The sequence below is a fragment of the Coenobita brevimanus genome, chromosome 71 (genome assembly GCF_032717465.1).
Source record: "Coenobita brevimanus isolate Jiangsu-jjx chromosome 71, ASM3271746v2, whole genome shotgun sequence".
NCBI lineage: Eukaryota > Metazoa > Arthropoda > Malacostraca > Decapoda > Coenobitidae > Coenobita > Coenobita brevimanus.
Genome location: NC_137024.1, coordinates 39308789 through 39332605, shown reverse-complemented (window position 1 = coordinate 39332605; position 23817 = coordinate 39308789). Strand labels below are relative to the sequence as shown.

Here is a 23817-nt window from a genome sequence, read left to right as displayed (position 1 = left end):
GTCAGAGTTCATATATATATATATATATATATATATATATATATATATATATATATATATATATATATATAATCATCATCATCATCATCATCATCCGGACCTCCTTTCCCACCCAAGGGCAGGGTGAGGAGTAGCAATGTCCAGACAGCCCAAAATTGCTCAATCCAATGGGCCACGCTTCCATTAACTCATCATTCAAGCCCCCGGAATCCTGGCTCTATCGGATACGCCAATAACATTCACCACGTTCTGTAGCTTCACATAATCTATATATATCCAGGAGCAGAATCCCATTGCTACCTGGCGCGTCCCTGGGTGGCGGATAGGGGAAGGCCTTGTAGATATACGAGGTACCGTCTTAGACGGCGCGGACCATGGGACCCCCTATAGATATATAGGGCTCCACCGAATATAACGAATAAGGTGGCACAAAAATTATATCTCACCAGAAACTATGTGGCAGGGAGGTGAGATTATTTGCCACAATCCTCCCAACCAAACATGAGTTCTCTTGCAAATGATTTGACGGGCGTTCCTGTTGGATCGTCGTCTACTAAAGGTCCAACCACACTGCCTCCTATGCTTACGGGCAGTGTGCCACCGAAAGTGAGTAGGCACTGTGTTGGAAAATTAGACTCTTGGTTATGAAACAAATTGAAATCCATGAAGATCTATGCATACAATGTAAGAAGCCTCGCAGAAGATTACAAACTTGATAACCCAATGACTGAACTGGAAAACATTAGTTGGGATATTGTAGGTTTGAGTGAGATCCACAGAAAAGAAGAAAAGGTAATTCAGCTCGTAGACAGCAGCCACCTATTTTACTACAGAGGAAGGGAAAATGAGAGTTAGTGGTGTAGGATTTCTAATTAACAGAAATCTTGCAGACAACATTGTTAATTTCAGCAGTGTATCAGAGCAGCATTTGTTGTCATTAGACTGTGCATAATTTATACCCTGAAAGTAACACAAGTATATGCACCAACTTCTCAAAGCCCAGATGAAGAAATAGAAACATTCTATGATGACATCTCCCAGATTATGGAAGAAGAAAAGACAACATATACTATACTCATAGGAGACTTCAATGCAAAAGTTGGGAAGTCGAAAAATGGCGAAGCATGCATTGGAAAATTCGAGTGGGAGAAAAGAATGAAAGAGGAGAAATGCTGGTAAATTTTGCTGAAATGTTTAACATGAGAATAATGAACACATTCTTCCACAAAAGAACAGGGAGAGAGTGGACCTGGAGAAGCCCAAATGGAGAAATAAAGAATGAAATCGACTTCATTATAGCAGATAAGAATAACACGGTCACAAATGTCACAGTTATCAACAAAGTAAATATAGGAAGTTTTCATAGAATGGTGGGTTGCACAGCCAGATTCAATTTCAGAAGTGAAAGAGAGAAGATGATTAAAGATAAAAAGATATGCCCAATAATAGTAAACGAAAACAAAGCAGCCTTTCAGTTGGAAGGAAGGAACAGATTTCATGCTCTAAGTAATGCTGAATGTGACATTGATGAACTGAATGACAGACTAACAAAAGTGCTAAGAGAATCAGCGGAAGTAGTAGGGGAACCTAATACAACCAAAACCAAGAAAAATTCAGAAAAGACACTCGAGCTTATGAAAAAACGAAAGGAAATGAAAATAAAAACAAAGACGAAATAGAACGAGCGGAATTAAATAAGCTTATCAACAAAAGACAAAGAGAAGAAAAAAGACAGAGAAACATGGATCAGATCAAAGAAACCATCAAAAATGGTAAAAGTCTGAAATAGGTCCGAAGTAAAATGACACTAGGAGAGCAACAAATGACATCACAGAAAGAAAAAAACGGTAAAATCATTAAATGAAGAGATAAAGAGAGTTGAAGAATTTTACAGAGAGCTGTATGCATCAAAGACAGTAATACCAGTAGCTAACTTTTCAGTTGACACAAGTGAAATATCTGAGGTAACACCAGACGAAGTAAATAATTGTCTTAAAATTATGAAAAGAGGGAAGGCTCAGGGAGAAGATGGAATAGTAACAGATTTACTGTTGGATGCAGGTGTAGAAGTACAAAATCGGCTTGCTCACTTATATACCCCACTGTATAAAACAGAAGAAAATTCCCAAAACATTGTGTAATGCAGTAGTTATTTTACACTACAAAAAAGGTGACTCAAAAGATCGTAGTAATTATCGGCCCATTAGCTTATTATCAGTCATTTACAAACTCTTCACTAAAGTCCTTACGAACAGAATAACAACAATTTTGGAGGAAAACCAACCTCGTGAACAGGCAGGATTCCGAAGCGGGTATTCCACCACTGATCATCTACACACAATGAATCAGCTAATTGAGAAAACTACAGAATATAATAAACCACTGTGCTTAGGTTTTGCTGAGTACGAAAAAGCATTTGATTCAGTGGAGCACATAGCAATTATAAATTCATTGCGAGAACAAGGAGTGAATGAGAACACTGTAAAACTGCTCGAAAACATATATAAAGAGGGAACTGCTACAGTTAAATTACATAAGGACTCGGAAAAAATTAAGATTGAGCAGGGCGTGCGTCAGGGAGATACAATTTCACCAAAATTATTTACAGCATGCCTAGAAAGTATTTTCAGAAAGCTAGACTGGGAAAACAAAGGAGTGAACATAGATGGAGAAAAGCTAAACCATTTAAGATTTGCAGATGACATTGTCCTAATCTCAGAAACAGCGGAGGCATTGCAAGAAATGTTAAATGACCTGAACAGAGAAAGTCTGAAAGTAGGCCTGAAGATGAACCGGAGTAAAACTAAAGTAATGTTTAATCCACAGACACCAAAGCGTGTCATCAGAATAAGCGATGAAATTCTTGAAGAAGCTGAGGAGAACAACTACTTGGGACAAGTACTAAAATTAACGAAAGATCATGATAGCGAAATAAAAAGACGCATTACAATTGGATGGAAAGCTTTCGGTAAACATAGAGACATTACGAAAAGTAGCTTGCCAGTTTGTATGAAACGAAAAGTATATAACGAATGTATAATTCCAGCTATGACGTATGGTTGTGAGACCTGGAAACTGACAAAATCAGTGGAAAATAAATTAATCCGTTCTCAGAGAGCAATGGAAAGGTCAATGTTGGGAATATCTTTAAGAGACAGGAAAAGATCAACTTGGGTGAGAGAGCAGACTAAAGTCAAAGATATTATAGAAGTTATAAAAGAACAGAAATGGAGGTGGGCAGGCCGTATAGCAAGAATAAGGGATAACCGATGAAGCAAGTGGCTGACTGGACACCAAGAGATTGTAAGCGTAGCAGAAAAGGGCCAGACAGGAGATGGAGAGATGAGAGAGAGATTTTGCTGGGAAAACTTGGCAAAGATTCGCTCAGTCAAGGAATTCGTGGAAAAGGTTGGGGGAGGCCTTTGTTTATCAGTGGACTAGTTATGGCTGATATATATATATATATATATATATATATATATATATATATATATATATATATATATATATATATATATATGCATGGTGAGGCTATTACACACATCCATACAAATTGGGCTTTTGTTACACACGTACACCAACAATCAAAAGTTCGTCGACAGTCCCTGTCAGGCATATGTTTCTACAGGCTGCCGATAGGTGGCGCAACGATCTAGCACGAGCGTAGTGGGAAGTGGAGTCAGTCAACGAAACTTGAGAGGGAGAGGGAGGCGACAAGGGAGGGGTACGAACCCGTGGCGATCGGAATACAATGCATCTCGTGTGTTTTGCTGTTATCAATAATACATTGTTATATCCAGACTATTATACAAAACTTATTATAATTCACCTTAGTTTACGTAAATAGATCTTCCACAGCTGAAAATACAAACAAATTAGTGGTGTCTCGAACAAGATTCCGACTTATTCGAGGCATCTCTGCTGCAATTACCGTAGGTTGACCTGGGTCTTTTGCAAAAGGCGGCCCGATGGTAGGAGACTTCAAATTAGTATTTTTCTCGGCATGTGTGTCTAGGGCTATTTCAGGCCAAGTGTCAGGCATGCGAACTCGTGTCTACCTTATTCTTTCTCACTCGTTTGTGTGTGTGTGTGTGTGTGTGTGTGACGCTTTTTGCACTTCCTGTCTGCGGTTGAGCCTGAAAGACGCTCGTGTAATAACTCTTAAACTTACCACAAGATTTTTGTTTTTTCATGATATTTGAATATTGCCCATAAAAATTGCAAAGCTAAACTGAACATATCTTTATCTTAAGCCAACATGACATAATATTTTTTAGTACCCGAAGCGAGCGAGCACAAACTAGAATATGTCACAGTCTTGGAATTTACGTCTGCGCCTTACCCATTAGGCCTGTGGTTATCAAATGGCTGATATGATTAGATACCACTATGGGATCGATATGTCACTTGTGAAGTTTGCAGTATGTGCTATAGTCAAAGGTTTTAAGGCTATAATGTTACCAAGTTGAGAGGTTATTGTATGATATATTAAAGTGTCATGAAATACTGTTTGTTTTTATAAGACAATAGTAACAAAGAAAAAAGTAATTCACTGAAATGAACAGTGAAAATTATTATAACTGTATAACATTTACATACAGTATAATATATTAGTAGGTAACATTGTTGGATTATACAAGCAGTGCATATTACATATTATATTCTATTAACCAGAATGAAAATATTGCCAAATAGTATCATCCCAATCATGGTAGTCACTTTTCCATTTATCAACTCCGTAGCCCAGATCACTCAGAGACTTTGGATGATTTAATAGGACGACCATCCTCCTTGTGCATCAATCACTTCATTAAGTCTGTTTGGCATTGACCTCACAAGATTGGTGCATATATTTGGACGTCGACGTATGCCTTCCTATACGTCCTGAGCGTGACGCATAATGGCAGCTTTCGTGCGCTCTTGCCCAATATCCCACTCCTGAACCATCATTGCCCACAGGTTTTCGATGGGGTTCATACCACATCCTTTGGCTGGCCAGTCGATGAAGTTACATTCGGGATGAACATCAATCCACTCTCTTACCATTCTGCTCATGTGGACGGGGCTGCAGTCATGCACAATATGGATAGTGTGAGGGGTTGGGATTGCCATCACATGCACTGTGGGCAGGAGAACATCCTCAAGAATTCTTATATATTGTTCACTTGTTAATTTACCATTAATTTCCAACAGTTCTCCGGGTCCGTAAGCCCACATTCAACCCCACAGCGACGTAGATACACGTCCACTTTTTGCTTTGGTAAAAATGTGTTTGTCAAAGTATCTCGTTTTCGTGACCCTCCAGCACACCCCAGGCCCTGCCTTTACAGAAGAAAAACACTTTTCATCTGTAAATATTACATTCTTCCAAAATAACTCGTCTTCTGTTGAGTACTGTAGGGCAAACCCCATTCGATGATATATATATATATATATATATATATATATATATATATATATATATATATATATATATATATATATATATATCCGTTTGATGAACGATTTGCACCATGAAAACCTTAAAAATGGATGTTTACATATATATATATATTTCTTTGTATTTTCAATATCAGGCAAGATGGCAGAGGGTCGTGCGAATTCTTCGCGAATCATCGCCGATCGTGGGCGAATAATTGGACTATGGGAGGGCGGCATTACTTCAGGTGCCATTGCTCAAGAACTCGGCCTGCATCGGTCTACAGTGCATAAGTTGATCAAGCGCTGGCAAGAACAGGGGTCAGTCAGCTCAAAGCCTCGTAGTGGACGGCCAAAAGCAACAACTCCCGAGCAGGACGAGGCAATTGTGGAGAGAGCACAGGAGCGACCGTTAACACCTGTCGTGAACTATCCACGTGATTTGCACCTGGCCTGCAGTGTCCCCACTGTGCGTCGACGGCTCCACGCAGCTATTATCAAGTGTCATGTGCCTGCCGTAAAAGAAGTGTTGACCCCTTACAACAAAGATGATCGACTGGGGTTTGTCCTACAGTACTCAACAGAAGACGAGTTATTTTGGAAGAATGTAATATTTACAGATGAAAAGTGTTTTTCTTCTGTAAAGGCAGGGCCTGGGGTGTGCTGGAGGGTCACGAAAACGAGATACTTAGACAAACACATTTTTACCAAAGCAAAAAGTGGACGTGTATCTACGTCGCTGTGGGGTTGAATGTGGGCTTACGGACCCGGAGAACTGTTGGAAATTAATGGTAAATTAACAAGTGAACAATATATAAGAATTCTTGAGGATGTTCTCCTGCCCACAGTGCATGTGATGGCAATCCCAACCCCTCACACTATCCATATTGTGCATGACTGCAGCCCCGTCCACATGAGCAGAATGGTAAGAGAGTGGATTGATGTTCATCCCGAATGTAACTTCATCGACTGGCCAGCCAAAGGATGTGGTATGAACCCCATCGAAAACCTGTGGGCAATGATGGTTCAGGAGTGGGATATTGGGCAAGAGCGCACGAAAGCTGCCATTATGCGTCACGCTCAGGACGTATAGGAAGGCATACGTCGACGTCCAAATATATGCACCAATCTTGTGAGGTCAATGCCAAACAGACTTAATGAAGTGATTGATGCACAAGGAGGATGGTCGTCCTATTAAATCATCCAAAGTCTCTGAGTGATTTGGGCTACGGAGTTGATAAATGGAAAAGTGACTACCATGATTGGGATGATACTATTTGGCAATATTTTCGTTCTGGTTAATAGAATATAATATGTAATATACACTGCTTGTATAATCCAACAATGTTACCTACTAATATATTATACTGTATGTAAATGTTATACAGTTATAATAATTTTCACTGTTCATTTCTGTGAATTACTTTTTTCTTTGTTACTATTGTCTTATAAAAACAAACAGTATTTCATGACACTTTAATATATCATACAATAACCTCTCAACTTGGTAACATTATAGCCTTAAAACCTTTGACTATAGCACATACTGCAAACTTCACAAGTGACATATCGATCCCATAGTGGTATCTAATCATATCAGCCATTTGATAACCACAGGCCTAATGGGTAAGGCGCAGACGTAAATTCCAAGACTGTGACATATTCTAGTTTGTGCTCGCTCGCTTCGGGTACTAAAAAATATTATGTCATGTTGGCTTAAGATAAAGATATATTCAGTTTAGCTTTGCAATTTTTATGGGCAATATTCAAATATCATGAAAAAACAAAAATCTTGTGGTAAGTTTAAGAGTTATTACACGAGCGTCTTTCAGGCTCAACCGCAGACAGGAAGTGCAAAAAGCGTCACACACACACACACACACACACACACACACACACACACACACACACACACACACACACACAAACGAGTGAGAAAGAATAAGGTAGACACGAGTTCGCATGCCTGACACTTGGCCTGAAATGGCCCTAGACACACATGCCGAGAAAAATACTAATTTGAAGTCTCCTACCATCGGGCCGCCTTTTGCAAAAGACCCAGGTCAACCTACGGTAATTGCAGCAGAGATGCCTCGAATAAGTCGGAATCTTGTTCGAGACACCACTAATTTGTTTGTATTTTCAGCTGTGGAAGATCTGTTTACGTAAACTAAGGTGAATTATAATAAGTTTTGTATAATAGTCTGGATATAACAATGTATTATTGATACCAGCAAAACACACGAGATGCATTGTATTCCGATCTCCACGGGTTCGTACCCCTCCCTTGTCGCTTCCCTCTCCCTCTCAAGTTTCGTTGACTGACTCCACTTCCCACTACGCTCGTGCTAGATCGTTGCGCCACCTATCGGCAGCCTGTAGAAACATATGCCTGACAGGGACTGTCGACGAACTTTTGATTGTGGGTGTACATACATAGTTGCACACACATATACGTACTGAGTGTTTTTTGCATACATACGTACATACATACATACGTACATACACAATTCCGTACATACATACATACTTATGGAATTTTTGTTACATATATACGTACATTCGTACTTACACACGAACCAAACGTCAGAAGTATGGTTGATCACCGTGATTCTGTAGATCACTTCCGGCCATTGTGTTGCCACCCAGCGGATACAGTACCGCCCTTAACACCAGTCCCTGTGTTCCCTGTACCAGTAATATATCACCAGCCCCTTACCCCCCCCCCCCCACACACACACACAAATTCATATGTTTTAATATTCTTATAAATGTTATGTTTTCTGATGTTCTAGTATCCTGTTTTCCTAATATTATCTTCGCGTGTCCTGGTGTTTTATATTTTTAGGTTATCAGGTCTCCGCACCATAGTACAAACATACTTTCTTCCTCTTTGTTTCTTCCAGGGACGGTTCACTATCGTGTCATTCTTTTATTTCTTTACAAATTCATTTCAAACATGGTACAATTGTTCCTGGGGAAAAGTAACCCCAGACGTCTTTACTTTTTCTTTTTTAGATTAAAAGAATTCGTGACGTCAGAGGTCAAGGGGCACATAGATTCAAATTTTAGGATCCAGTGGTCATGTTTATTCACTGAAGGTAAATAGAGACAGGTAGCATCACCTGGGCTTGTAAAAAATCCTAGTTGGCAATTCTTTCTTGGCCAAATGCAGTGAGATGTTAACAACAACTCTGCAGTTTAATATACACATGCTTGACAAAGTGATTGTTAATAAGAGGAGGAGATAATGTGCTCATCGAGCTTGTAACATGAGGTAGTCTAAAGCTTTGTCTGCCGTCGTCCTCTACTCTTGCTCTTTATGTAGTCATTATCTTGACTTTCTTCATGTACTGGGATTTGTCGGTGAACTTTGTATTCAGTATTTCATTATAAAAATTCCATGAAAATATTACATTCCATTCATATCTTTCTGTTTATATGGATCTACGTAAATTTAATCCTATTTGAAGAAAGTCAAGATAATAACTAAATAAAGAGCATGGTTAGAGGACTACGGTAGACACAGCATTACACTACCTCATGTTACAAGCTCGACATACACAATATCTCCTTCTCGTATTATTAATCTTTTTGTCGAGCATGTGTGTATTATACTGCATAGTTGTTGGTAACATCTCACAGCATTTGGCCAGTTAATTCTGGTGAAAAAAAAAAAAAAATCTTAAACATATTGCTATAAAAGAGAGTGAGCGGATGCACTGCGGTCAGGCCATATCTGGTGTGCAGTCACCAACAGATTTGCCCTTTACTCTGTAATATTAATACGTAGATGATCGACTAGATTTAACAGAATACGTCGACTAGATTATTTGTTGATATACGTAGCCATTTCTTTCCTTCATTACCAGGATTCAGTCTTGTTAAATCGATAATGTTTGCATGTTTCCTTTGCAAACATTCAGCCCGGTTCTTTTAAGTTTTTGGTGTTCTGGAAGCCCATAAAAGGGTACAGATTTCTTCTAGTATGTCGAGCTGCACGAAACCACAGCACAACCACTGTTAATTATTCGAAAGAAAATTACGTCTATCAGTAAAGCTCGTGTTCAGAATTTGACGGATGGCAAGGGGATGGGGCGAAATGAACCCATGACATCATCTCTGACCAGCCAGTCAGCGCTGCAATGCATGTGACGTCATTACTAGCTAGCCAGTCAGCTCCGCAGACATAATGAACCCGTGACATCATCTCTGACCAGCCAGTCAGCGCTGCAATGCATGTGACGTCACTACTATCCCAGTCAGCTCCGCAGACATGTAAGGTACCAGTTGCAAGATCCTGATTTTGACTGTACATACTGTCAGTGCGACCGTTCGCAGTACAGCAACAACAACAACAACAACATTACTAAAGCAAAGCATCGTTTTATAGTGTAAGAAACCCCCAGCATCAGCTGAGATATAAATCTCATTCCTTTTTCGATTACTTCAGAACTCACTGGGAATGGTGCTACCTTATCCTTCTGTATACCTTGTGTTTATTAATAATAATGGCAGTTTCCACAGAAATATGTCGGTGTATTGTCGGTATGTGCACACCGTCCAGCATTCTTTTGGAAATGTTGGTAATCTTAGTCAAGTTCTTGTGTTTTAAAGTCCATATTTTTACAAATCCTTGTATTCTGTTGTTATGACGTAATCTTATGCTGTCAGGGTGGTATATGCCGAAAAGCTGTGCCCATATGTTCCGTTATAATGTTCTTCCCCCCCCCCCCTCTTTTTTAACCCACGATAATACACTCCTCTGCCACCCTCCCCTCCCTTCTACACTTATCTACAACCCTGTACGATTCCTTATCTTAATTTCTCCGATTTTTGATAACCAGCACTCTTTCTTAGGCCTCACCCACAGTCATAGAATACCAGTGCCAAAGAGAGTTACTCTTTAAAATAAAATAGTTCGTTGGTTGCTTGAAAAAAAAAAAGTCTTAAATGAATCTTGGAGACTTAAATTTTTAACTCTATGAGAACGACAGACCATTCAGTCAGTCGAAAAATCGTTATGCCGTGACAAATTAAATCTCTCTCTCTCTCTCTCTCTCTCTGTAGATAGATACGCGTGCGCGCGCGCGAAAATTATCCTCAATTTTCCTCTCCGCTCAAGAATAGTCCTTCTGAACTGAGTACTGTATCTATAATTACTTTTAGATTCCCTCTCTCTCTCTCTCTCTCTCTCTCTCTCTCTCAGTCCCTTTTGCACCATGAGAAACGCAAGAACCTGAGGCTAGGCTATTCTGCCTCAACATTTAAGCTGCGGTTGACCAGCCTCGCTCTTCCATGAGCAGCAGTATATGAGTAATGAACCTCAGTCACCACTGGGACGTTAACTCTTAAGGGTACCAGCCGGTTAGAGAGCCATAACCCACAAAACCAAACGTTCTTTAGTTATATGCAAGGTCTGTTTTAGACCTTCATTTTATGGTTACCATCCTGCTTTGTAAAGATTTTCCTGGGTTACAGGAAACCATATTTTGGTTTGTCACTCAGTTCAGAATCACTTGAAGGCATCACTACTTCGAGCGTCTGACAAAGCAGTTTTCAACCAAATCTACTCCTACTCCAGAATCACATTTCTTTACAATTGCGAAGCCTCCTTTCACTAAGATGTGTTACTCCGACAGGCCCATATTTAACGGTCACTCGCCTCCCAAGACTCACCAGCCACTTTAATATTGTCTCCACCTTGTCCTTTCCATCACATTTTTGGTTACCTCTTCTTCTCCTTCACATTGTTAATATTCACCAACCTCATCCCTGTTTTTGCCCTCAGCTTCACATTTGATCATCGACTGGTATCGTTAGAGGTCAAAGTTTCCCACCGAAAATGTTAATTCCTACCTTTTTGTGTGGTTTTATTATTTCATATGCGTTACTTTCGTTGGACGTGTGGGTGTCTGTCCACCACCCACTGACGTGATGTGGCGATACCTGCAGGTGATTCGACAGTCTACGTCGAGAGACAAGTCAAACCGTCTCATGTGTCTTCGAAAATCGTTTGCCACGTTGGATAATTAACTAACTAATGGACGCATGATAATCAGACTGGTTAATGGACTTGAAGCGCAGGATGCCCACAAGGATATAAGTCCAAAGAATGGTTAGGCTTTATTGCTCACACAGTTCCTCTCAGGAATGTATGCCCTAAATGCCTGGAGTAAGTGGTACAATAATTCCAGGTCCTCGCGTTACTCATGAGGCATTAGATGACTGGATGGAGGAGGAGAAATGAATAAGGCTTGATCGTTTATAGCTTCTGTGTTAATTTTCTTGAAAATGATTTTTTGCGGATACTGTGAGGAAAATACGGAGAAGTGATTAGCTAATATACTGAAAGCTTCAAAATTAAAGTTGTGGACACTGCGGGTTAGAAATTAAGACTGTACAGTACATTCACTACGAGGAACTACTTTTTTTTTTTTTTTTAAATCTTCACACGAGTTTATTAAACTCAGAGGAGACTTTTCGAAGTAGAGGGAGGGCATGGACACAGCCCCCATTAACCCTTCACTGACATGTTTCCACCAAGTAGAACAAAATCGTCTGGAGTTGCATGAATAAAATAAAGGAACAACCAAATTAAACGGGTTAACTTCTGTAATACAATATCGTTTTTTTTTCTTTTACCACAAGACTTTTATGCAGAGTTTTTGATATGTCAAGGTTAGATATTACCTTCATTAACGCATTGACTATAATAAATTTCGATTACGTGGAATAAAATCGTCTGATGATGGTTTGAGTATAATGAAAAAACTAAGCCACCAACAAATGATCATCTTAAGTGAGATGTGTTAGTGGGGGGATTTATGGAAGCTGTATACTGTATAAAGCCTCCAGTTCCAGATTGAAAAATCCCTCCTAAGCTGAATAAATCTCAAAAAGTAGGAAGAATAAAGTAAAGACGTCAGTAAAATCAAAACATCATCGCCGGATTGAATGAGTTCAGTTTCCCCAATCAACCCTGCCAACACTGTCCACGTCCAATTCACTCCCATTATTGTTTCCTTCCTTTCAGTGATGCGGCGACTGAGATAATAGTTGCGTGATATCGTTCTATTAACTAATTTATTTAATTGTATAGAGTTCTCATTCTTATCTATTTTATTATTAGCTTTCTTTATCTTCTCATTGCATTATTTTTGTGAATTTTTTCTCCCAACTAGATAAAGTACAAGAATATGTAAGGGAGGTTGTGTCGTGGGAAAAGGAGTCGTTACCTAATTGGATCAAAGAACGATCTTTTTGTCGATGCCATACTTCATAGGGTTCGCCGTTAGACAATAGTTTCATGAGTAGATAAGTAGACAGATTTGTGTACCAAAATTTTGTCTAACTTCTGTGACTTTTGCTTCTGTGACTTTTCATATCAGAGCACCACATTTTTCAGCTTGGAAGAGGTGTAGTATAGGTTATTAAAAAAACAACAACAGTACTGCTGCTGCTACTACTACTACTACTACTGCTACTACTACTGCTACTACTAATAATAGTAATATGGCTAAAGAAACACTTAGCATGAGCACACACACTTTATTTCTCCAGTTAAATCGGGAGAAGTACAGGAGGTAGGAGTAGTACATGCCGAAAGTAAGGAACACATTGAACTTTTTTTTTTTTTTTTAACCTTTGGCATTCTATAACAGAATAATATTAGTTCAGAATAGTAAAGTCACTATAATTCCATGTTATAAATTTATGATCGTATCGATAGCTTAATTCACACAGTCAAATAGCAAAAACAAGAGTAGGCACCGAACATACCTCGCGCCAAAAGTATTCCCCAAGTAAATAAAGAACAGCTGACTGACCACTGAGCGCGCCGCATCACGGATCTCAACAGAATCGCCATGCTTAATAAAAGAAGTTCAGTATTTATTATACAGTGCTAATGTGCTTGTCTTTTTTCCATCCATCCAACATCTGGGTAAGGCCTGAACTTTCCAGGAAAATCCTTGCGGTCAACTGTGGAGAACTCGACTCCTGGCAACAGCACACCAGGAAAAATTGTTGATATTTTGAGTTTTGGGTTGTATGCTTAATCCTTAAATCGCAAAGTGGAGTGCAAAAACCCTAGTTTTTGATGGTCATTTATGTAACGCCTGTGGCTGTTACGTATGGAGAGCCTGCATCCCATACTACAGAATGCAGTCTGCAGTTTTATAGAAAGGCCAAACAGGTTCCAGCTTCGTCATGTACTTTAAAATTATCGCCAAAAGTTGTATATGTGCATTCCACTTTGAGATCCAAGGTCTAAGCACACTACCTTTCGGCACAGTTCACTTTGAGTGAAAGGCCACACAGACAGTCACGGCGAATACAATATTAGAGAGAGAGAGAGAGAGAGAGAGAGAGAGAGAGAGAGAGAGAGAGAGAGAGAGCAACACTTCATTGAAGTTAAACCAAAGTAACAGAAAGATTATCGAAAAGCAAAATTACAAATGAAATTATTGAATGACATGAAACATAGGCCTATCTAAGCATTTTTTTAAATACTGACGAATAATAAAACCAGAAAATTACAAACGGCTGAAAAAACGAGCCAGAAACCAAACTTGACAATGTAAACTATCAGAAGCCATGTCTGACCGAAACAAACCCTTAGCCTACCATATCACAGCCCATTGTTTACCCCCGAGATGCTTTGGTATACAGAAATTGGAAACGCACACGTGACCTTACAGAATAACATCGAAAGCCAGAATTCATTCTCCCATGCTCATGATTGTGTGAAGTTTGACTTGATGGTAGACAGCCTCTGTAGAGAAGTGTTAGCAATCTCCAGACATCACACTGAAGTGGAGCTGCGAATTGAAAACCATATCCTGACCTAAACATGGAATCATCTCCACAATAGGAATGTATTTTCCAGATTAGTTACTCCAACATTATCTTTCCTTAAAAAGAAAAAAAATTGCGTTTTTTTTTTTTTCGCTTCTGTTACCGTACGTAGTTTTTTTTTTTTTTTTTTTTTTTATGGTGACTGCCACAACTGACTTCTCAAAAGTCGCAGACAATGAATAATCATGTACAGTATTGTGAAGTACCAAAGCGATCAACAGAAAACAGAGTAACGCTTATCAGATAAAAACAAGGAGGTTGTTGGATATCCTAATATAGTTTGTCATGACTGTTTGTGTTTTCTGATAGTAGCCTTATTTAACTCTCATTAAAAATCTGATTAGATATGAACTTAGTACTAAATTTTACATACAAATACTGTATACTACATTTGGGAGACCAGAATTGTACTTAAGTACGGTACACTCATATTTGGAATTATTATTTAGCACCATCATCTTTCTCATTCTTTGCACCTTTCTTCATTTTGTTACAATCAGTTTTTCTGCATGGCTAAATATGTGTTTTATAATCTCCGTCCTGCGGCAACCCCAGCACAGGTGTGATGAGAGCGAGATGTGTTGCAGTGGGGAGCTGGTTACGGTATGGCCTTTTCAACCGCACATTTTGACGGGAAGTTGATGGTAACGCCATACTTTTTTGTCTGTCTCCGACCTCAGTTCTTGGTTACCTGAAGGAAAACAAAAAAAATAGTAAACAGACATAACCAGATTTCATTAGGGTACAGTGAAGGACACTTCAGATGGCGAAGGCTGCATTGCACGTTAGTTGCAAATATGTACCATAATATTATATTTTGTATGCAAAAAGCGGAAAATACAGATAAAAAATATTTTGCTGCTAATCATCTACGGTATAGTATTCAGTGTTGTGCCGTAATAAAGGACATAAGGCCGTTCATTTTATTGCGGCTCTGGCAATGCAGTTAACATTTACTTGGAGATACACGCATGTAGCTTCTTTTCATGGCAGAATTGTTAAGTTTACCAACCTAGAAGCATAAGGTCAATGAATCGTTGTTATTTTAGCCAGGGAACTGGTTATATTATTAAAGTGTTATGATACTCAGACTCTTAAGCAAATACAGTAAATTAATGAATTATATACAGATATATATTTATAAAAGATTCCATATTAAATATACCTATATGATAATGCAACAAGTACGTGATATTGTCCCACCCCTTTTTGTATGTAATTACTTGGGGACTCAATAGTTTTGCTGTGTGTGTGTGTGTGTGTGTGTGTGTGTGTGTGTGTGTGTGTGTGTGTGTGTGTGTGTGTGTGTGTAATTCACCGGGTCGGTCAGGATCACATAATGGTCGAGATCATCAGCTTTTTACCCTCCCGGAAGAGAGCTGAGAGCTCATATTGTCCGATCTAAGGGCAAAGCCCACCCATCCCCCTGCTCAAGGGGGACAGTAACCACCCGCTTCGTCAGTGAAACTTCGCATCCCGAGCAAGGCGCAAACCCCCGTCTTAGCAGATGCTAAGTGAGAGCGTTACCACTAAGCCGGTGTGTGTGTGTGTGTGTGTGTGTGTGTGTGTGTGTGTGTGTGTGTGTGTGTGTGTGTGTGTGTGTGTGTCGTAAATAACGTCACCGTCATCCTCGTCTGCGGTCAGCCATGCCTGTGTCTGAGATGTATGAAACGAGTAGGGTGTGTTTGATTCGCGGCTGCTGATTGGTCGCCGATGACGTCACTGAAGTAAATGCAGGCATGTATTATAGTGCAACATGCGGATGTAGGTGTACACCGTGGGTGGATAATTTACGTGAAACGTCTCTCATCGTTTTATAAAACTTTTTAATCAACTTAATTTTCGTTGATAACCGTAACCTTTTCAAGCTAATTTTGACCTCTTTAGCTTCGGAAATTATTCCATATTTAAACTGGCAGCTTATGTGGCAAGCAATTTACAAATATAAATATATGTGTTATAATATGAGGAGATGTGGATATACATCATCGGCTGCCAATCAGCAGCCGTGAATCAAACACACCCTACTCGCCTCATACATCCCAGGTGCACAGGTCAATCAAACAGCGTATAGGAAATGAATGGTTGTGGGAAATACCAGGGGTATTTCCTTCAGCCCGAGTCCTGTCCTGACTCACGGGTAATTGTGGTGGAAAACCCTGGTGGGGCTGGTAACGTGTCGGTCTCTGAAGTTCGAATCCCACTATCAACTTTTCAGTGAATATCTATGTCATTATATAGTAAGTCGACCCACTCTAAAAAAAAAAAAAAAAAAAAAAAAATAAAAAAAAAAAAAAAAGGCCGCGCAGGCCGACTGGTGACGTCACACGGCCCTGAAGTTCCTGAACCTCAGTTGATTTGAGACCTTGGCTGAATGGACACGCCCCTTCCATCAGTTCCCCCACTCCCACTCACTGAATATTACTATGTATGCCCTGTTTACTCAGCTGTGATAGTTGGAGCCAAGAAACGTTTTAATTAAGGCTGCTCATTGGTTAATGCAACAATGAGGAGCGTAGCAAATCTACAATTCTAATTTTCACACATATTTGTCATAGTTTTATCAGTCACCATATTAATGACAAGACCATAATAATACCACCGCCACTGCTAGTAACAACACAGTAGCTAGTAGTCATAATACCGGTAACACGGTAAAAACAGCACTATAGTTACTGTTGATCAGTGGAAATAATAATACCACATTAACACAAACAATGCAAGACACTACAGCGAAGGGGGAGATGGTGCGGGAGGGTTAGGAACTGTAGCGGGAAGGGGAGTGGTGAGAGGAAGTGAAGAGAAAGGTTTTAAAATACGATCAAGATGGTGATAAAGGGTGAAAGCGGTGAGTGAAGAATGGTTAAAGGGAGGTAAAGAGTACCGTTATGAAGGAAGGCGAAGGTGAAGAAGGGGGAGGGGGGGGGAGAAGGGTAAATGAGCATGGTAGACATTGGTAGAGGATGGTTAAGGATAATAAGAGGGTGAGGAGTGATAGTGGGGGATGAGGAAAGTGAAGGCTTTTTTTTTTTTTTTTTTTTTTTCCCGGCCATCGAGGCCGAAGCCGCTGGTCATTAAGGCAAATATATGTATATACATACATACAGTACGTATACATATATATACATACGCACACATATACATATGCACAGCTACACATACTGTACATACATATATACATACGCACATATATATATATATTAGATACATAGATATGTTTTTTAATTGTTTTTATTTTGTATGTTTATTTCTAATTTCCTTATTTCTAAAGTTATAAAAAAATAAACCTAATTTAATAATCTAAAACTGATAAACCTAACAGACAAATCGCTAGCCTATACTAAAGCCTAAAGATACAAATAGCTAATCCTACACTAATGGGAAAAATAACTCGACCAGGAGAATACCATCGACTGCAGATATGTAATGCCATTCTACATTACATACCTGCACTCATCACCTGCTGATTGTCTGTAGAGACACAAACCAATACAGGGGACATCAATATATGAAACAGAACCAGAGGTGTCAGGAACTATTCCATATATACCATCTGTTGACCCTAATTAGGAGAACTTATACAAGATAATTGAAAGCATTTACATGTGTACAAAAGGTGATGTACCTCACTCACCAGAACACCATCGACTGAAAATGCCCATTTCTTTCTATATTGCACACTTGCACTCATCAACTGGTGACTGTCAGGCGAGGAACGTGGTTTAATGTAGGGACATCAGTATTAGAAATAGATCAGACAGAAGCAGGAACTATTTTAAATATGTCAAGTGTCAACCCGAATTAAATATTACAGTACATAAATATTTTACAGTTAATAAAAAGCAATAACCATACAATAAAAAAGTCACATCACTCTGATCAATCTGGCCTTTCTCACGAAAGCCATCAATTTATCAGTCATAACAATAGCCTCATCACCCAGGATGGTGGTAAGGGTGAAGGGGACGTCTGCTACATCGCAGTGATTTATAAGTGAAGCACGTTCACGAATAAATCGCCGACAGCGCATGATGATATGACCGATAAATAACACCGCATCACCGTCACAGTGAGGTGGGAATCGTCTCTCAATATAAGGTTTCATATGAGTTAATAACAAGTAGTTCATACGTAAGCCTACCACGCTCTTTCTTCCAGGCGAATGGGACGTTTGACAGTATCCCAATCGCCCAGGTGCGGTTTGCATGTTGGAATATTTAGTCTGGTCCACTGACTTTGCCACAGAAGATTTATTGATTTCTTTCCAAGCGAGAGACTCGACCGCAGATACGAGGAACGTCCCAAGTCTACTCGAGCTCTACAGCCGACTTTGCAAGTAATTCAGCCTGCTCATTGCCATAGATACGACAATGACCTGGTACCCAGATCAGCGTGAATGACTTGTTGCATGATTGCAATTAATTAAAGATGCAGCCCTGGAGCTAATGAGGATCCGTAGTGCAAGAAGTAATTGCCTGAAGGGCTGGCTTTTGAGTTCGAAAATATGACAAATTATTCATGTCTAGAAATTAGTGCATAGTCTGTGGCTTTGTCAGTTGCAAAAATTCAGAGGTAAACACAGATAGAGACGTCAGCAGCCGAAACCTGAGGGCACATGCACTCGACTACACACTAGCACCCACACATTCACTCGACTTGGAGCCATCGGTGTACAATTGGTGGGACCCAAAATGATGCACAAAGATGTTACAACACAATTGGTACACCTATGCCTCCGGCGCCTTGGTCTTTGGTGCTGGGAGCCATGATAGCTACATTGACAGCAAAGTTTGTTGGCTCCCTAGGTTTTTTTTTTTTTTTTTTTTTTTTTTTTTTTATACACCAACTTGTCAGTCATTGAGGTCCACATCAAGCTCTTGAGTCAGGAAGTGGAGGCGAACGGGAGGTGGCCAACGAACCTCCTCTCATAAGATAGTAGTGTTGACGAAGGGGGGCACAGGCCACATTGCACATATCACTTTTCCTAGTGGTCCGAACGCCAAAAGATAAAATTAGTTGGTCTCAGCGGATACAGAGCGGAGGTACATTCTCCACTTCCATTCGAGCTACACGTGTACACCATAAGGCTCCAAGACACATTCGCAAACATTTATTCTGCAACACATCCAGCCTTCTCTGTGTGGCATCAGACGCCGATCCATATACCTGTGAGTTATAGTCCAGCTTAGATCTAATAAAGGACATATACACCATTACGAAGGATTTTCTGTTGGCACCCCATGTAGTACCCATTAGGTACTTGAGAACATTTAACGGTTTATCACAACGAGAATGCAAATTATTAACATGAAAATTAAACTTCAAACGACGATCAAAATAAAGGTCCAAACACTTTACAGGGTTTTCAAAAGGTACCGCCTGATTATCCAGGCAAACGCAAATCGGGGACGTTACGATTAATGAAAACTATAGCAGCACATTCAGGGATGGAAAACTTAAATCCTCACTGCAAGGTCCAATGGTGGGCGGAATCAAGGGCTTCTTGAATCTGCCCAGTCGAAAACTGTGCATTACGGGAAGAGTGCCATATTGCACAATCGCCAGTGTAGAGTGAGTATTTAAGATTCCTTGGGATGGGAGCTGATTACAGAATATCACTGATCATAATACTAAACAAAGTGGGACTTGGCACACTTCCCCGAGGCACTTTGTTTTCATCATCACCATCATTATCATCCGGACCTCCTTTCCCACCCAAGGGCAGGGTGAGGAGTAGCAATGTCCAGGCAGCACAAACTTGCCCAACCCAAATAGGCCACACTTCCATTCACTCATCATTCAAGCCCCCGGAATCCTGGCTCTACCGGATATGCCAAAAACATTCACCACATTCTGCAGCTTCACACAAACGTATCCGATTGAGTCAATCAGGACGCTGCCATGCTCACAAGGGATGCCAAAATCCCTGATCATGCACTTCTCCTCACAACATTCATCCAGCCAGCTCGATCTCTTGTCAGTTCCCTAGCCTCACCGACTTCCAAACCTCTCTTCCTCAAACACTCATCCACCATATCTCTCCACCTTTTCCTTGGCCTACCTCGCCTCCTCCCTCCTTCAAATTCGCTCATGTATACCTTTTTCACCACTCTATTGTTATCCATTCTTTCCACATGACCATACCATCTCAGGACACTCTCTTCGATTCTGGTGTCCACGGACTTCCTCACTCCACACCTTTCACGAAATCACATTATTTCGTATCCTATCCACCCTCTGTACTCCAAATACATTCCTCAGCAATTCCATCTCTACTGTTCTTACTCTTGACTTTTCATTTTCATGCCACACCATAGTCTCACATCCATATGTTAAAGTTGGCATTAACATTCCCTCATGTAAGCCTCGTACAGCTGCAACACTCAAGCCTCTGTTTCTTATCAAGGCCTTCATTGCACAAGCTACTTTTCTTCCTTGTGTCACTCTGCTTTAAATTTCTTTTGCACATTTTCCTCTCTTTTCTATCACTGTACCCAAGTATTTTAACTCCCTCACCAATTCCAGTCTCTCTCCATTCACTGTGACATCATACTGGGAGTCACCTTCTCTCCCAATAACCATCACTTTACTCTTCTCTACATTTACTCTCAAGGCACGACCTCACAGACATCAGCAAAACTCTGCACTAGCCTACCAAGTTCTTGTCCGGTACTTGCAAGCAGTACTGCATTATCAGCATACAACATATTTGAGATATTCCATCTGTCACCGTTCATTACCAACGCCATCCCTCTCTCCATTACTCGTGTTTTTATTTCTCTCATCACCCCATCCATATATATATACTGAACAACCATGGGGACATCACACAACCTTGTCGCACGCCCACACCGATCGTGAACCATTCACTTAAATGCCCATTAACCCTTACACGTGCTCCGCTACCGTACCATCATAAAAACTCTTGACAGCACCTAGCAGCTTGCCATCTACACCATACATGCGCAAAACTTTCCACAATCTCTCTCTGTCTGCTTTGTCGTATGCTTTTTCCAGATCCATGAATGCCATTAACACCTTATGGTCCTTCTCACAAGCTTCTCTGCTATCTGTCCCACTGCAAATACTTGATCCACACATCCTCTGCCACTTCTAAAGCCACCCTGTTCATCACTCACTAGGACTTCTGATATCTCTCTTACTTTCTCTATAATAATTCTTCCATATACCTTCCCTACCACACTCAGTAAACTTATGCCACGATAATTCTTGCACTCACTTTGCTCACCTTTATTTTTGTACAGGGGTACAATCACAGCCTTTTTCCACTCTGCAGGCACAGTTTCACTCATCCATGCCTTCTTACAAAGCTCCAACAAGCACTTCATTCCACTCTCTCCACTACACTTAGGCATCTCTGCATACACCTCATCAACCCCAGCTGCATTCCTATTTTTCAGCCGTTTCACAGCGCTCTTCATCAGTACGAGTGTCACATCTCCTGGCACTTCATTCCTTCTCTGCACACCCCCAAAACCAATCATGTTTACAGCCGCGCTGCTGTCTCTATTCCCATTCATCAGGCTTTCAAAATATTCTTTCTATCTGGTCCTTACTTCATCTCCATGGGTTAGTAACCTACCACCTGCATCCTTCACATCATCACATTTCTTTCCACATTCACTTCTACATTTCCGCACCTCTTTCCAGAATAACTTCCTATTTTCAGAGTAGTTAGCATTCATTTTTCTTCCCAGATCATCATTTACCTCCTTCTTTTTCCTCTTCACTAGTCTCATTACGTGCTTCTTGCTCTCGATATACTCAGTTCTTATTTCAACTGAACCCCTATCCTGTAACCACTTTAGCCACTTCTTCCTCTTTTCCTCCATCGCTCTCTTAACCTCCTCATACCACCATGCCGTACCCTTCTTTTTTGTTGATACTCTTGCCACACCACTATAGCATTCCTAACTAAGCAATCCCTATATGCATTCCACAGGCTGTCCAGATCCAATTCTTTCATTCCTTGTTTTCTTTGATAAATATATCTGATGTTGCATTACGGGGTTATTTGACAGAAAGTTCTGTCCCTTACAAAACTGGAAATAAATGTAGACAGATTACCTCTTAAACCAAAAGCATAGAGCTTCTTTAGCATACAGTGTTGCCATGTCACGCCATAGGCTTTATGGATGTCCAAGACACCCCTATCATGAATTCCTTATTGGGAAATGCCTCTGAATTAACGGAAGCCTGTTTTGGTGTTGGTATGATGCGTGCAAAGTGCCACGAGTTTGGGAACGTTCGGGAGGCCCAAAGCTCACTGTACAATGCCAACAGCTTTATCTTTTATCCAGATTAAGATGCTGGATCATACCGTACATGATAGTATCTGGTCTAGGATTGGTGTCTTTACAGGATTTAAGGACAAAGAGCAGTTTCTCTGTCGTAAACTCTTGGTTGTATGGGGAGTATAGGTCTCCTGTGGGAAAGTCTATTATTTGTAGCTCAGCCATGCGTTTATGATGTTGAAAACAAGGGTCGTAGTTGGCTGACTTCTTACATGAGAAAACTCCTGGCGAGTATGTTAGCTACGTCCACTGGATCATCATGGATGGTATCACTTACTTGCAGGGTGGCCACAGGAATATAAGAGCTTTTATTTATTTATTTTTTTTAATAGTGGACCAGACTTTACTGAGTCTTTACTGAGTGAAGTAAAACAATTCACCGTGAACACAGTAGACTACCAGGAGTCACGTTTGGCCCTTCTTATTGTTCTCCTTGCCTCAGCCAGTGGTTGTTTGTATGCAATAGTTTTCCTCAGCAGGCTGACTATTAAAAGTCCTGTGTCTCCTATTGCGTTTCCTTAATGCTTGTTGGCAATCCGGCGTCCACCAATGAGCTCTATGCTTCGCATGAACTATAGAAGTCTTAGGAGTGGCAGCCTCAGCCGCGTGTAATATGGAACTGGTTAAATTTTCGACTTTGACATCTGTGGTCTCCCTAGTTATATTTAAATCTGCGATCCTTGAGAAGGATCCCCAATCCTCTTCCTTATAGTTAAATTTTGGAGATGGAAGGTCCAAAATAATGACGTGTGTATAAGCAAGACAGATGGGTAAATGATCACTTCCCAAGGGGTTGTCATAAGGGTCCCACGAAAAATTTTGATGTATACCTGGGGAGGCCAGAGATAAGTCAATAGCCGAAAAGTTACCAGTACGATCATCTACATGCCTTGCTCTTCCATTATGCAGAAGACAGAGTTTGGACTATAGTATTAGGTCGGCTATTTGCTCCCCACAACCATCGATCCTCAAGGCGTTAAAGTCGCCCAGCACTAATTCCCAGGAAGAAGTTCAAATAGTGATTTCAAAGCATCACTATCAATGGGGCCATGTGGTGGACAGTACAGAGAGCAGATAGACAGATACGTGTTATTAAATTTTACTCTGCACACGACAGCTTCCAGAGTAGAATTCAGAACCACTTCCATTTGTGGGTGTGATTTGTGTGTGTATATGGCAACTCCATGACCATGTCTCTTGTAAACAAATAACGTCCGGCCTGTGT

The 23817-nt window shown here is 40.3% G+C and overlaps 2 protein-coding genes across 2 annotated transcripts in view; one reads left to right on the top strand and one right to left on the bottom strand.

Annotated features, from left to right (window-relative positions):
* The first annotated feature begins 5581 nt into the window (after positions 1–5581).
* LOC145406755 (uncharacterized) lies at positions 5582–6511 on the top strand. Its single transcript, XM_080277854.1, has 2 exons — positions 5582–5979; positions 6322–6511. The coding sequence occupies exons 1-2, from the start codon at positions 5582–5584 to the stop codon at positions 6509–6511; spliced, it is 588 nt and encodes a 195-aa protein (XP_080133980.1).
* Positions 6512–12959: 6448 nt separating this feature from the next.
* Positions 12960–23817, bottom strand: part of LOC145406754 (uncharacterized) — a 50977-nt gene continuing 40119 nt past the window's right edge. The window contains exon 6 of the mRNA XM_080277853.1: positions 12960–14968. The gene's annotated coding sequence lies outside the window, so the exon portion shown is untranslated. The remainder of the gene's footprint in view (positions 14969–23817) is intronic.

Excerpts from the sequence above, each read along its gene's own strand:
- LOC145406755 (XM_080277854.1), top strand. The coding sequence starts at position 5,582 with ATGGCAGAGGGTCGTGCGAATTCTTCGCGAATCATCGCCGATCGTGGG. Across the intron at positions 5,980-6,321 it reads AACAAAGATGATCGACTGGG|CCCCGTCCACATGAGCAGAA; the intron begins GTTTGTCCTACA and ends GCATGACTGCAG.